Raw genomic sequence first — 14656 nt, forward strand, 5'->3', positions numbered from 1 at the left:
CCCCCTCCGAGTCCACACACACCATCTCTCCTTTTCCCTTACCACCCTATCCATTCCCAATCCCCATCCCCCAGAGCCCTCTCTACACCCCATCCCCCTTCACCCACTTACTCATCCTGCCTCCACCCTCCCACACACCCAGGAGACCCCCCTTCCACCCGCTTCACTTTCTCACCCATATAGTCACCCTCCCTCGTACCCTCGTCTTCCTCTTCATTCTTCTCACCCTTATTCCTGGACTTCACTTTCCTCTATATCCTCCCTTCCTTCCATCACACCCACTCGCCATTTTCCCAATCCCCATCTCTGCTGCTCCCCACCTTTTCCCTCCCTCCATCCCTCTCTCCCTCCCTCCCTTCTTTCTCTGTGGCCTTATCTTATGAATATCGGTAGCACACTGGGTGAAAAATTGATCCTCCCCGCCTGTCTATGGACGCTGCCACAGCGCATTAGCTTGTGTGATATGTTTGTGTGTGTGTGTGTGTGTGTGCGTGCGTGCGTGCGTGCGTGCGTGCGTGCGTGCGTGTGTGTGTGTGTGTGTGTGTGTGTAAGTTTGCTGCCTGTGGGAGAAAGAGAGGGAGGAAGGGAGGAGTGAGAGGAAGGAGGGTGGGAGGGATATTTGCATATCATCAAAGTAGGGAAAGGGAGTGTAATGAGGAGAGAATGTGTGTGTGTGTGTGTGTGTGTGTGTGTGTGTGTGTGTGTGTGTGTGTGTGTGTGTGTGTGTGTGTGTGTGTGTGTGTGTGTGTGTGTTGATGGGCTGGGGTTGAGTGTGTGTGAAATGAGGGAACAAGACCAAGGGAATAGGCTCCGGGAGGAAGGATAGACCGGGATGGGGTAAGGTGTGAGAGGAAGGACAGAAATCACAAAGCTGTTTTCCTTCACATGCGATCTCACACTATCACACCCTCCTACCCAGCAACAACGTCAATATTAAACATTATGTATTGTGGTTTGTCAGGGCAAAAAAACTTCAAGGTATTATACAGTGATATTTACCCTTTTCTAGAGCCTATTTATGTGTTTTATGACATTTTGTTGGAAATGTTAGCTTCACTTTATGTATTCTGCTTATTTCTAAAGTTTTAACTCTTGTCTCACACTATTTTATGTATTTACGCTCACATTTTATCTGTCATAGTAATCCTCGGCTTCAATCTGTGTACTAGATACAATTAACAGCAAAGCATACTGTGCTACATTATCGTCTTGTATGAAACTTGATTTCTTTAAATACTCCCACAAATATGAGGTGAAACGTGACAACATCTGTTGACATGTTGTGTTTTAGCATTATTTATTTATTCATTGATGCCAGACAAGTCAAAAACATATACAAAATACAGATACATACAATTTTTAAATCTGTCTCTCTATAAATATACCTATTTACTCATGTGCATGCACACATATACACATTTACTTACATACATTCATATACATATACTTACATACACACATATATAAACCCCTATGTAAATAATCTATGTAGATAAATAAATAGATCTTTTTTTTATGAAAATACATTTACACAAAATAAATCAGCTGTATCCAAGTATACACACAGCTGTCTAGACATGTGTGTGTGTTGTCGATACACTCATATATCTAATTCAACATAAAAAGGTGTAGGAAGAGTCCACTATATTATCAATGTGAGATTCGACTGAGGATATTGATCTCTATAATCTATTAGATTATTGTCTTTCTTGATAACTTGATTCCTTCAAATACTCCCACAAATCTGTGCACTGGAATATCTATAGTGAAATATGTAAGACTGCCCTGTACTGTTTTAGGAGTCTACTTTATTAGTAATGTGAATTAACGATAAGCTTACTGACCTCCCGTGTGATTTAGCTCTGAAAAAACTCTTTCTATGTTCCCCACAGTGTTTTACAAACTGGTAGCGCATGTAACTTTTGCATGCACAGGGATGACTTCTTTTTAAGCAAACTCCAGAGAAAACAGCTGCAATGTGAAGGTTTGCTCTTTGTAAATAAATAATTTAAATCCCCTTTTAGCCTGCCTCTCTCATATCCACAGCTTCAGATTTGCCAGGGAGTCCCAATCGATCCCCGATGCCACACGAACTCGTTTTAGTGGGGAAAAAACTTCAGTTTTAAAAAGAATTCAGCCGACTGGGTAGCTTTCATGGCTTTACGGTGTAATATGTAAATATTTTTTGTTTTCGTGTGTGAATTAGGTGTGCTTACGAAGTGGGAGTACCAACGCGCTCTGTTTTCGTGTGTGTATTGGTTTGGTCTGGTGAAATCCAACTGGAGCGTTGACGGTCTGTCACATTTCACGCTGACACACACATACACAGACACACACACGCTTACATTCACGCACACTCTCACAGCTCACAATATCGTCCACACGAGTCAGGAGAGCACACACAAGGTAAGTTCTTTAGAAAACAGTGGATATAAAGTGGGAGATTCCTTCCTAAAGCCGCGGTTCTTTGTATTTTCACCACTTTTGATAGCCTCTCTGCGCCTTTTTCTGCGCCTCTTCAGCCGGGACGCGTTATGGATCACCCCGGAGCCCTGAATTCGCCCACAATAAGTTCGGATTGTACGTCTTTTTACTACCAGCCAAGCGTTTTTAAAGGGATTCGAGACGTGGGTGGCTGGCTGCGGGATTTTTCTCGGTGTCGGTCGGCGAATGAGGAGGAGGAGGAGGAGGAGGAGGGGTTGGCAAGCTAGCGGGCGGCGTTACGCAGACTGGATAAACTAGTTTTAATGCGCGTTAAAGTGAATAAAGTTGGCCGGAACTCGTCGGAGGTGCGGGGTACGGCTGTGAGCGGGGCGGCGGACGCGATAACACGGTGGTTCTACGGTTGGAATGAGCGTGATAACCGCGTTTGTCACAGTGTGCGGTGCGCACCAGTGTTAGCATGTTAGCCTCTGCCGGAGCCGTGGCCATACTCGCTGCTCGCTTGTTGTGAAGTGAAGCTTCCTGGTAATCCTTTTAAACAACTCTCTTTACTGTCACAATCGAGGGGATTTCAATCCTTAAATATCCAAGCGGTCCTCGCAGTTTGTCAACCCTCGGTGCGCGTGAGAGGAGACGCTCGTTGTTGAACCCGTTTTAGGGGAAAATCACGCTGTTTTTTTTTTTTTTCTTTTTTTTGGGGGGGTGACAAAGTTGGGGGAAGTTACACACTTTTACTGAGTCAAAAAATTACAACACACTGGTCTGTGTAAATAAACGAGTGAAAAAGAAAATGTTCATTGTCTGTGTCCGTTTCTTTCTGGTTAACTCTCTTTGTGCTTTTTAAACAGTGTGAGAGGAAACGAGGAGAAACGCAGAAAAAAAAAGGGAAAAGAAAGAAAGAAACAGAGGAAATCCCCCGAAAGGAAATGCCAATCGCAGCCGCTGGACAGCCAACGACTCAGGAGCTCAGAGTTTGCCCCCGGCTGCCCTCCACCCCGGAGCCTGTCCCTAAAGGGGCTGATTTATTCGACGAGGCGGGGGCGGCGGAGGCGGCGGAGCGCACGGAGTTCGGGGGCGCAGAGGGGGGCAGAGGACCAGGGGGCTTTAGTTACAGCCACAGCGGCGCAAGGGGCTTTGTACAGCCCGGATCGACCGTCGACTCTCCGCCGCAGTCCCCAGCCGCGTCCTCCTCCTTCCTCTTCCACCCCCTTCACGCCCACCAAATGGCCATGGAACCCCCAAGGACTCGATCTCGCTCTCGGTCTGGATATTACCAGCAGTACGGTGTTGGGAATGGAATAACCAGCAGCGGAGTTATGGTGTCTCACCACCACCATCATCTCCATCAGCAGCAGCATCTTCATCCCCAGCAGCAGCATCAGCAGCAGCTCGGTGCCGGCTGCGCACAGCTCGGAGCTCACAGCCTCCCCGAGAACCAGCAGCGAGCCTCTCCCGGCATCCAGAGGCTCCCCTCGGTCCCCGGAGCACACCGCATCCCCACGCCAGGTAAATACCCCCACTCATCCTGTATGTGTGTGAGAGATGAGAGATTCCACTTTACCTGAACAGCATCTTTGAGTTGTGAAGGTGTTTGATACCTTTTCTTCAGAGCAGTGACGTGCGGTGAGGTTCCTACCTGCTGAGGCACTGGGTACTGATTCAATTTCATTTAGATGTCCAAATATCTGCGCAAAGCAGTATAGATTATTCACTGTTTGATCAGCACCAATTGAGAGGGGTTATGTTTCAGATCTCATATCGGTATTCTTTCCACATAGAGAGAAAATACTTTATTAATTCATCCATCCATCCACCCACCTTCTATATCGCTTCATCCTGTTCAGGATCACAAGGCGCTGGAGCCAGTCCCAGCTCAACATGGGCCCTGGACAGGTTGCCAGTCCATCACAGGGCAAACACAAACAGACAACCTGTCACACTTAGGGGTATTTTTGGGTTCACTAATTAACCAGAGCACTTGAATAAACCCCATGCACACACGGGGGAAACATGTAATCTCCACACAGAAAAGCTCCAACCTGTATTAGAACCCGCATCTTCTCGCCACCTGTCTTTTTTTTTTTTTTTTTTTTTTTTTAAATACCCTTTTAATACCTTTTTTTTTTTTTTTTCTTCAGAGGCAAATTGGGACTGCCCCCAAGGTTGGCATGACAGTAGTGTCTGTGCATGTGTGAACACATTGGATGCATTTTAATTAGATGGGGTGTTTTATGGTGCTGTAAGTGTGGATGTGGCGCACAGTTTGCACATACAGTAGGTAATGAGCAACAGCAGTGTGTGGTGCGGTGGGGACCGGGGTAGCCTCGAGCCAGTAGAGCTGCTGTATGTGGTTATTCACATAGACCGTTTCTTAAGGCAACGTGTGGCATGTCTACTTTTAGTCAATTACACAAATATTGATGTAGCTAGGTAACAAACCCAACACTGTGGACGGGATAATCCCCGTCCACATTAGTAATAGTCTGTCCTTATTTATTTTTTTTTAAGATCCAGAGAACACATGGACAGGTTTTGAGGGCTGCTGAGGGGAAGTTGGGAACCTTAATTAAGCTAAATTGTTAGTTCATGGGGATATGCATGCTCATTTTAAGGGTGATAGTTTATAGCTTCACAGGTAAAGTTACAGAACAATCAGAAGGTTATGTTGACTTTAGGAGATAGACGACATCTTTACAAGAGACTACCTGGTTAACTTCCGCTTTGACGCAAAATAAAACCCAGCTGGGTGCTGAAAACATGCCAGGGCACTTGCACAGTGAATGCAGTGTCTTGAATCAGAAATTGCACAGCGAGAGTTTGACTCTCATTCTGGCAAAAAGTGATTTATTTCCCCCAAAGCTAAATGCACGTCCTTGGTTAGAAAATGTTTCGAATCGTGTTTGGTTGATCAAATAAGCTATGAACGTAAGATACTTTTGTTTTCCTTGTGTCAAACATATTTTAGTTCAGGGGCTACAAAATATAGTAAAATGTCCCCAAAAAAACTTCTCCTATATCTGTTGCATTATGCATGTTTTTACAAACTCTCTCTGACAGCCTGGCTTTGAGTGTTGAGGTAGCTATCGTTCATGGCGGCATCACTAATACCTCAGTGTTGTGTTGTGTCCACGACTCTCAAGAAATGTGTTTAAAAGAACAAAAAAGGCTTTCTTTTAAAACTGTATGGTGGTTTGGTGGGCCAGATTGGAGCCTCTTGCTGGCTGGTTTTGGCCCCACGGGCCTTAGGTTTGATACCCTTGGTTTAAACGAATATAAATTGAAAATATAGAACATCTTATATTTTAATATCAGAAAGATGTTTGATTACCCGTCACATGCAAACGTCAAGGGCATAAAATTGTAAGTAAGAATGGGTAAGTCCAATTTGGATTTAGGCTTAATAAAACAGACTCTTCTGTGACTCAATTTGGGCGAAACTTCATGAACTGTTCAACTCAGGATGCAGTTCACATTATCAGAGGTGGTCGGCGTCAGTCAGAGTTAAAAAAAATCTTGGGCATCAATTCATGGCGTTTTAAATAAGTTAAATCCGTTAAAAGAGTAGCGATGGCGAAGGTTAGAAAGTTGAGCTTGTGACCAGTATGTTGGTTGAAGTCACAACACTGCCAGTCGCTTCCACACTTCATGTTGAAGCTCCAAACTGCTCCCAGGACGCCGCACTGTATGTAGTAAAGGTCATCTATGAATAGGACCGGTCAAATGCAGTGAACTAATTTCCCCCAATGGGATTAATAAAGTGTCTTAAAAGTGGAACTCGGGTTTGCGCTTTATAGGCCAGCTGGTTCAACGCTGTGGGATAACTGATCGAGTGACTAACAGGCCGGTCATTCCTCTTACCAAGCATCTCATGTATGACGAGTCGCGTAGTGACTCACAGCTCATTGACTGCCTCACTTTTTGTTTTAAACTGAAGCAAATATGTATGAAAAGCAGAAAAGCACAACAATGTCTGACCAGTCCAAGATTATTTTCCTCCTGTTTGTGGCAGTTGTGACAGGTTTCTTACATTAAAATAAAAACAGACCGCTTTGAACAGGAGGTGTCTGCATACCTGTGTACGCAAAAAAAAACAAAAAACTGGGCAAGTGTGTTTGTTTGGATTCACCTGTCTGAGAGCGAGAGTTAAACAAAACCAAAAAAAAAAAAAAAAAAAAACACAGCTGAAACCATAAACAAGCAAAACAAAAGCCCCGGCTGGTCTACCTGTGTATACATTATGTGATCAGCCCGTCTGCCTTTGGGTTGGCTTGTGGGTTTACAGGAAATCTGTTTGTATGTTTATGTTAGAATGAGAATAGAGGAAGAACTGAGACAAATGAGGAAAAAAAACACGAAAGGGGTTTGTGAATTCGCACTGCATCACCAAAGAAGTTCTGGTCCTCCCAACACCGTATTGATCGCCTGTGATTTGTGATCTGTGCACTGTCACAGTAGCTTGGCTTTGTCATGGAGGCTGACTCGGATCGATGGATTGGTTGGCAGTGTTGTATTTCCATCTAAATTGATCTCGATTCAAACAGGAAACGCTGGATGGAAATTCTAGAGATTCACTAACTCACTTCAGAAGCAGTACTTTTATATTTTTTTTAATGTACTTTCCGACGAGCAAAATGCACACTTGTAAATAATCTATGCTTCGTTCATGTCAGGGGAGGCAAACATAAGGCTCGTGGGCCAAAACCGGTCTGCATAGAGGCTCCAATCCAGCCTGACAAACCACCAAGCCAATTATTTTTTTAAGACTAATTTATTAAGACTAGCGAACCGACAGCACAACACTGAGATTCGAGCTGAGATATTGGTGACGCTGCCATGAAAGCTAGCAAACGAGCCCCGAAGCCGTGCTGTCAGGATTTAAAAACATGCATAATTCAGCAGCTTCAGGTGAAGTTTTTTGGACATTTCACTGTATTTTGCACCGGATGGTTTTCTTAAAATTGGCTTTATGTTGAGATTGTAGTCACGTTCGGTATTAATTGTTTAGTTTTGCGCAAATACTGACCTTTTCATCATGGACACTATACAAAGAAAAAGTTTAAATCTAAAGGCCATTATGGCACTTTAAAGGTCCGGCCCACTTAATATGAAATAGCGCTATATATGGCGCCTCAACTAAAAAGTGTTTGACATTTCTGGTTTAGCAGCTGGAAAGCAAATAAAAGTCTTTCTTCTTCAAGTACGTCAATTGATATCTTTTTGTGTTGTTTCTGTTGTTAACTTGGAAGCGCTACTACTAATTTCTAGTTGAATATTGTCTTGCAGAGGCGAAGCAGCTGGCTGGCTGGACCTTTCTGAACACTTGTAATGATTTGAATCTGTGAAAGAGAGCTAAAGAGCAGCGACGGTCTTCAGGGAGGGTTTCATATAAAAGGTGCACCTTTTCTCTCCAATCCTAGAGTGGGTCTTGCTTGTTGGCAGAAAGTGCGAGAGAGCGGGAGAGATACTTCATCCATTCTTTTCCTGCTAGTCACCTGCGTTGGCCATGAAAGATAATGATATCCAGTATTCTTCAGGCCCTCCCTCTTGCGCTCTTTCCATTGGTCCCATGAACCTCTTTGTGCCCTAGTCTTTCATGCTCGGTCCCTCGTGTCTGTCTTGCACATTTTCTTTACCGTTTTTGGCATTCGTGATTTCTCCGAACAGGTTACAATAATTTTGAGAGGTCAAACTTATGTCTGCACAAACGTGACGATGGCTGCAAAGAAGAGAAGCACAGGAAATGTTGGGACGCTCGAGAAACTGCTTGCCAAAGTGGTCCGAGTGGATACAAACGCCCTGTGTAGCAGTTGATATCCTACACTGAGTCCGACCCACCTCTGTCACAGTCTGTCCTCTCTCAGTCACACTCATCTCTCCCTCCCCTCTGGATCAGTCAACCCTTTCTGCACCCCTCTGGTCCATTTTCTTTGGCCTCCTCCCTCACATTTGTCTAATGGAGGGATCGTTTTAATGGATTGCCCAAAGCAGCAGAGAGGCGGACACTCCTGCCACTCTCACTCGACCACTCCACTCCACTCCTATCCTCTCCATCCTTCTGTCTGCAACAGAAGTGGAAACATGCACTCTGTTTTTTTTTTTTTCTTCCTAACTTTCTTTTGTTTTGTCACCCAGGCAACCTTCTTTAGTTTGAAGAGAAACTCTTTTGCTTAGATTGACCAAGTAGCAGGGGTTCCCTGCTCCTCTGTCACTCCAAATAAACAACAAAGCAGTCACTTTGGTCAGCAGGAGAAGATGCTTGGGTTGGTGTAAAATGACTTTATATTTGTTCAAAACCTGAGGGAAAAGCTCTGATCTGGCTCAGGAAAGTACTCCCAAGAGGAAATGCCAAAGGTCACAAAAACCTTTAGAAAGAAGAGTAGAGTGTGAAAAGAGAGGGAGAGGGGGTCAGTTTAAAAAGCAGTTGTTTGGAGGATTTGGCAGTTATAGGAGTGCAGTGAAGAAGTGCAGTGTATGAACTGGAGGAAGGTCAGGCTCAGAGAGTGTCGGGGGGGGGGGGGGGGGGGGGGGGGGGGGCAGAGATAATTAAACTGAAGCCAGGAAGGGAATGGTGGAACCAGGATGTGAACACATTTTAAAGAGCGTGTGGGAGATATGGCACCGTCATGAGCATTAATGTGTCCATTTCACAAAAGGGGAAGTGTGTGTTGCAAGACAGCAGGTGAGTGTGTTACCTGGGGAGGAGGCGTGGGGACGGAAAAATGACAATGAGTCAGAGAGATTGATGGGAGGGAGGAGCTGTCGACTCCGGCTGTTTGCATGTTGGGCCTTCCAGCCCTGTTATTATAACTGGTTTTGTGCACCACATGGGACTTGTTGTGGCTCTGGTTTTATTGTCCACTGGATGGAGATAGACAGGTTGCCAGTCCAGCAAACACAGAGAGACAATTACATATGCAAATACTCACACCTATGGGCAATTTAGAGTCATGCACTTCAGGCCCTGTTTACATGACAACATTTTCAAGTTTTCAAACAGGACCCGAAATGCACGATTTTGCACTGTTTGAGAAAACAAGGCTACCATGGATACCCCATAGAGACATAGCTACTTTTACCTCGAGTCGCATGTATAAGCCAATTTCAAGCGAAGTCATGTCTCACCAGCTATAGACGTTTTACCTTTTTCTCAGTCTCTCCTTCATGTATTTTAATCCCAAATTGCTTTTATAGCTTTTTTTGTCTCAACATTTTACAATACTTATCTTTCTAACACAACAGCTTTCTGTGTCGTTTTCTCATTTCCACCTGTTTGTGTCCTGTTGCCCCAATCAACACTACTCATATGAAGACGTCTGCTTAGGTGTTGATTATGGTTCTGACTGAATAAGGCCCCTGCATACTCCCTTTGTGAAGTGATAAAAACAGGAAGAAAGTTTGGCTGTGACGTCAGCCAGCTGCCGAAAAAACATCCAGTTCATACTCCGAGGAGAAGCTGTCGAACTCGCAGGACACACCCCCTCACAGCACCCACACGTCTGTGAAGCGGCGTTTTAACTTTTCAACTGCACAGTTTATTTCTGGCCTCCAATGTGTTCGGAAATGCATTTCTCTGAACTGTTTTAGTAATAAAAGAGAGTTTGTGTCCGAGCCGCCATGTTGGTCCGCTTTGAACTGCAGGTTTTAACGGCAGGAGCTGACAGCTTTGAGTGATGCGTTCTGGGACATCACGTAAAGCCGTTCTCTGAAATGGTACGAGCTGCGGGGCTACATCCTAAACTTTGCACTGCCAAACTTCGGCCCAGCTGGTCGGCACTGCCGAACCAATTTGTTCCTCAGGACCCCGGACTGCCGATATTTGTTCTTGTTCTTACGGAGTATGAATTGGCCTTAAGTTTGTTTTGGGTCTAACAAAATATCTAATTTTTCCAAGAGATCTTGCCTGAGATATAATCCATTGATATTTTTCCTGATTTCTTCCTAAAGGGGGAAATGCACAACCTGAAATGGTTTCAGGTAAAATGAGATGAAAATACCTAAAAATCAGTGTTAAATGTTAGTGAAATAAACAAGCAGGAAGGTGCTCTGTGAATGCTTGAAGAGTTCAACATGATATTTCTGATTTAATTTTCTGCCACTTCAAAACTATTTGAAGGATGTAGATTTTTCTGCTAATGGTAAACATTTATTTCCACTCTTATTTGTTGCCCTTCTGTTCAAATTTGCACATTTTGACACTTTTTTTTTTTTCCCTAAACGATTGCTTTGACTCAACATTTGCTGCAAGTGGTTTCAGCTTGATAAATAGTGTTAAGGTAAGTTTAATAACACATGTTGGCTAATCTAGCAAAAACGTACTTTTCCTAGTAAATCATAAGACATTGCACCCACCCGCTTAGTCAATACCACAGATACTGCATAAGAAGTAGGTGATTACAAGAGTTTTGTGTGCCTTGTTGCAACTTTTGCATATTCATGACGCTATTTTTAAAGCTTCTGCTAGTATTCTGATTAACAAGCCACATGCACCATTGTACATGTCTTTTCTCGCTCTGATAATGTTGGTTTCTGCAGTTTGAACTTGGATAACCGTTTGATTAGTCCAGGTGCCTTTCCACTCGTTGAATTTCTTGAGATACAGGCTAAGACACTTGTGCCACGCTCTTATTGCTCCACATGCCATTGCTGTCATTGAGAGAGTTTGGGCTGAAGAGAATGAATCCATGAGTTGAAGAGAAAGAGGCGCGCTTCTTTACAACAGATGGTGAAAGCTGAGTTGCAATCATACAGCTCAGTCGTTAATGCCTCATTTACAAGACGACATTTTCAGTTGAAAACGCAAAGCTTCTGTTGGGTTTTGTGTGTCCAGTGGTCGGAGCCGCTGAAAATGCAACTGCTTGATAACCGCTCCTAAAGTGGCGTCCTAAAGCGTTTCTGCTGTTTCTGTGTAAACTAACTTTTTCCTTTTTTCAAAACATTGGCATGTAGATTCTTCTGAGATTAAAAAGCAAATCCGATGAATTTTCACTTGAAATATTGTGTAAACAGGGTCTAAATGGATATGTATAGTTCACAGCCACATCACTAATGAAAATCACTTTTAGAAACAGAGCAGTCATACGTACAGCCTTGTCACAGAAACACAGATTATTGAGCGTTTTAGTTGCCCGAGTCTAAGTAACTTTGCATTTACATATAATCTTGTAATCACAAGACTGTGATGTTCAGTACCTGTGGGCAGCGGACCAAAATTGGTCTCTTCGTAAGTAGTAGGTCTTTTCTTAATGAATATTCACAATTTATTTTGTAAATGCACTGGCATTTATCCTCAATTTATAGATTATGCATTGGTTGCCCTAAAGACATGGAATAAGTTAATTCTTCCGACGCTGTTTCCAATTGCCTCCTTTGAATGTAGTTGAGAGCTCTGTTTGTGGCAATAGTGTCGAGATTTATGATGGAAAAGGAGAATTAAGACTGCTGTATGTCTCCTTCTCTTCCCATTACTTTCTCTCTCTCCCTAATAATGCTGCCTCTCAGCTGGTTTCTGTCTTTCACCGGAGGAAAGGGGGTGTGTGTGTGTGGGGGGGGGTGAAGACAGAAGGGGGAAGTGTGAAAGAGTTGGCTGTGTGTGTATGATGTGTATCTGTATGAACTTGTGTGTGTGCGTGCCTTGTTTACTCGCAGCCTGGGTGGGCTGCAGGAGTGGGACTGTCAGAAACATATGCATATAGACGGAGTGACGTCACTGTCAAAACACTCCCTGTCAGGACACGCTGACAAGGAGCTGACAGCCAAGAAGGCAGGAGAGCAAAGGTACAGGAGATGGCTCCTAAATTAATACTGATAAATCCACCAATAGGAGCGGTTGTTGACAGTGAAGCCGACATCGTACTCAGGCGAGCTGTAAGTGTATGTTTGAGTGCTGTGGGGCTTGAGTGGCATGGCTTAAGGGACTTTGAAAATACTTTTCTAAATTACATTTATTTTTGAATAAGTGGTTTTTTTTTTTTCTCCATTGGTTCAGAGAACTCTTTTCCAAGCATGGTCTTGAGAGGCACTCTTCTGTAGATGCATTAGTCCTGAAATCACTTTCAGGCCCCATTTAATAATTCTAAGTTCTTTGAAGTCATTGTGTTGTGTATCTTTATGCCCCAGAGCTGCATCGAGTAAAAAAGTTTTGGGAATACCAGCAAGAACATGCAAACTAAATATAGGAAAGTTTGAATCCATAAACAAATCTTTTTCCTGTTGAACTCGGGGGTGTCGAGCATAAGGCCCGTTGGCCAAAACCAGCCCGCAAGAGGCACTAATCAGTCTGCCAAACAACCAAGCAAAGAAGATACAGATTTTATTAACAAAGTTGTTAAAGTATAGCACCCAATACTGACCTGAGCCGAGATATCAGTGACGCTGCCATGAACGCGAGCTACTTCGTTGCTATGAAACGCAAAGCCATGCTGTCAGGGTGATTTCGTAAAAACACCCATAATGCAACAGCTATAGTTGCTTTATTGGTGTGTTTTGGACATTTGACTGTACTTTGCACAAGAAGTTTTTATTAAAATTGGATTTATGTTTATTGTAGTAATATTCACTACTAATTGTTTGGTGTTTTGCAACAATATAAATTTTTAGCCCGCATACTCTGCACCACAAACAAAGAAAAACTTAAAAATAACATTGAATTGAACTATTTTACTGATCCGGCCCGGTCAAGGTGAAATAAGGTTGTATGTGGCTACTGAACTAAAATGTTTTGACGCTCCTGATCTAAATGCTCCAGCACTGTGCTGCAGCTTAGTGACCTATCAGCCTTTAAAACCTGGTTACCATATATTAAAATATGTCAAAAATGAATCATTCTGCTGCAACCGGATTTCCAACGCGGGTTCCTCATATTCAAGACGGTCCTGACACCCGAACCAGGTCGACACTTGACCTTGTATAAACATGTTTTGGGTAATGGACCATTAATGTTGCATATGGTTGATGCATATATTTTATTCATATTTTAAAATTTTGGCCAATTTATGCTGCCAGCGCTCATCCTCACATTGAATTGTGTCACATGCGCACACGCGCTGGTGCGTATTGCAGTCTTTGGGAAGTTGACGTTAAGAGAAGGAGTGCAGGAAAGAGGAGCGACATCAAGGACCGCAGTGGCAACAGAAGAGAAAATAAGATAATGAGAAAGATAATGAGAAGGGAGGTGTAGGAAGACAATGAAGTAGGAGAGGGGGAAGATTCATTCCCAGTTCTATATGCTCACGCACAGACTCGCTCGCCATCAGGCGTGTGTGAAGCAGGTAATGGAAGGGCAAGAGTTGCACGCCCGCCTATTTTAAGCCTGAATATCGGCTTGTTACTTGACTGCGTTACACTAAGGTGTGAAGTGTGCTGCGACATGTGTTCAGGAGGCGGGGTGATGCGAGAGGTGCCCGCGTGTTTGTGTTGCACATATGTTCAATTCTTTGTACTTGCTGCACATATAAATAAGAACAAGTGCCGCAGAAATCAATGTGGTGTCCGTCCATTTAGCCGTGATCAAACTGCAGAGCTGACGATTTGTTAAATATGTCCCACCCTTATCTGTCATCTTATCCATCCGAGCAACCTCACTTTTCAGCGGCGCTCTCCTGTGTTTTTCTGTTTGGACACGAGAGAGGAAGAGATGGTTTAATAGAGAGGGAAACTGCATGATGGAGATCATGGGCAGAGATGGTGCGATAGGGGCCAGGAAAGGAAATGTGGATGCTGTGCGATAGCGGCAGCTGGAATATATAGAGAGACAGGCCGGCAGATAGGGAAATGGATCGGCGGCAGGAAGGGATGGTGATGAAGTGATGGAGAGTGTGAGGAGGAGGATGTGTAAGGAGGGTGTCTGAGCTGAGTGCAGAGGGGAGGAGGGAGAGGTGAAGGAAATGGATAGAAATAGCTGATGCACTCTGAGGCTTACAGAAAATCAATAGCAGTCAAGAGGGGAAGGGGAAGCCACAACCCCCACCCTGCTCCCTCTCTCTGGCTCTTCTCCTCCCTCCATTCTTTTTCCTTATGTTCTTTCCTCCATTCCATGTCTGTTCCCATCTTAACCCCCCCCATGCTCTCACCCTTTATGTTGCACGTTTCAAGTCCCGTTTCTCTTCTTCCGCACCTCCACTTTGCCCTCTTCTTGTCACCCACATTCTGTCCTTCGCACTCCCTCCTCATCCTCTGCTGCCACGCCGGGTTTCAGGAACAAACAAGCAGGTTTCAG

The 14656-nt window shown here is 44.0% G+C and overlaps 1 protein-coding gene across 2 annotated transcripts in view; it reads left to right on the top strand.

Moving 5' to 3' along the window:
* The first annotated feature begins 2313 nt into the window (after window positions 1–2313).
* The window catches only part of rnf38 (ring finger protein 38), a 28067-nt gene continuing 15724 nt past the window's right edge, over window positions 2314–14656 (top strand). The window contains exons 1-2 of one of the 2 annotated variants that reach the window (XM_080464898.1): window positions 2314–2406; window positions 3291–3948. In XM_080464898.1, the coding sequence (XP_080321024.1) occupies window positions 3369–3948 (580 nt within the window). In that variant the 5' untranslated portion in view covers window positions 2314–2406; window positions 3291–3368. Of the gene's footprint in view, window positions 2407–2793; window positions 2968–3290; window positions 3949–14656 lie in introns of those variants that run through there. The other variant, XM_080464899.1, reaches the window with a different exon arrangement.

The sequence above is a fragment of the Lipophrys pholis genome, assembly GCF_963383615.2.
Source record: "Lipophrys pholis genome assembly, chromosome: 5".
NCBI classification, from domain to species: domain Eukaryota; kingdom Metazoa; phylum Chordata; class Actinopteri; order Blenniiformes; family Blenniidae; genus Lipophrys; species Lipophrys pholis.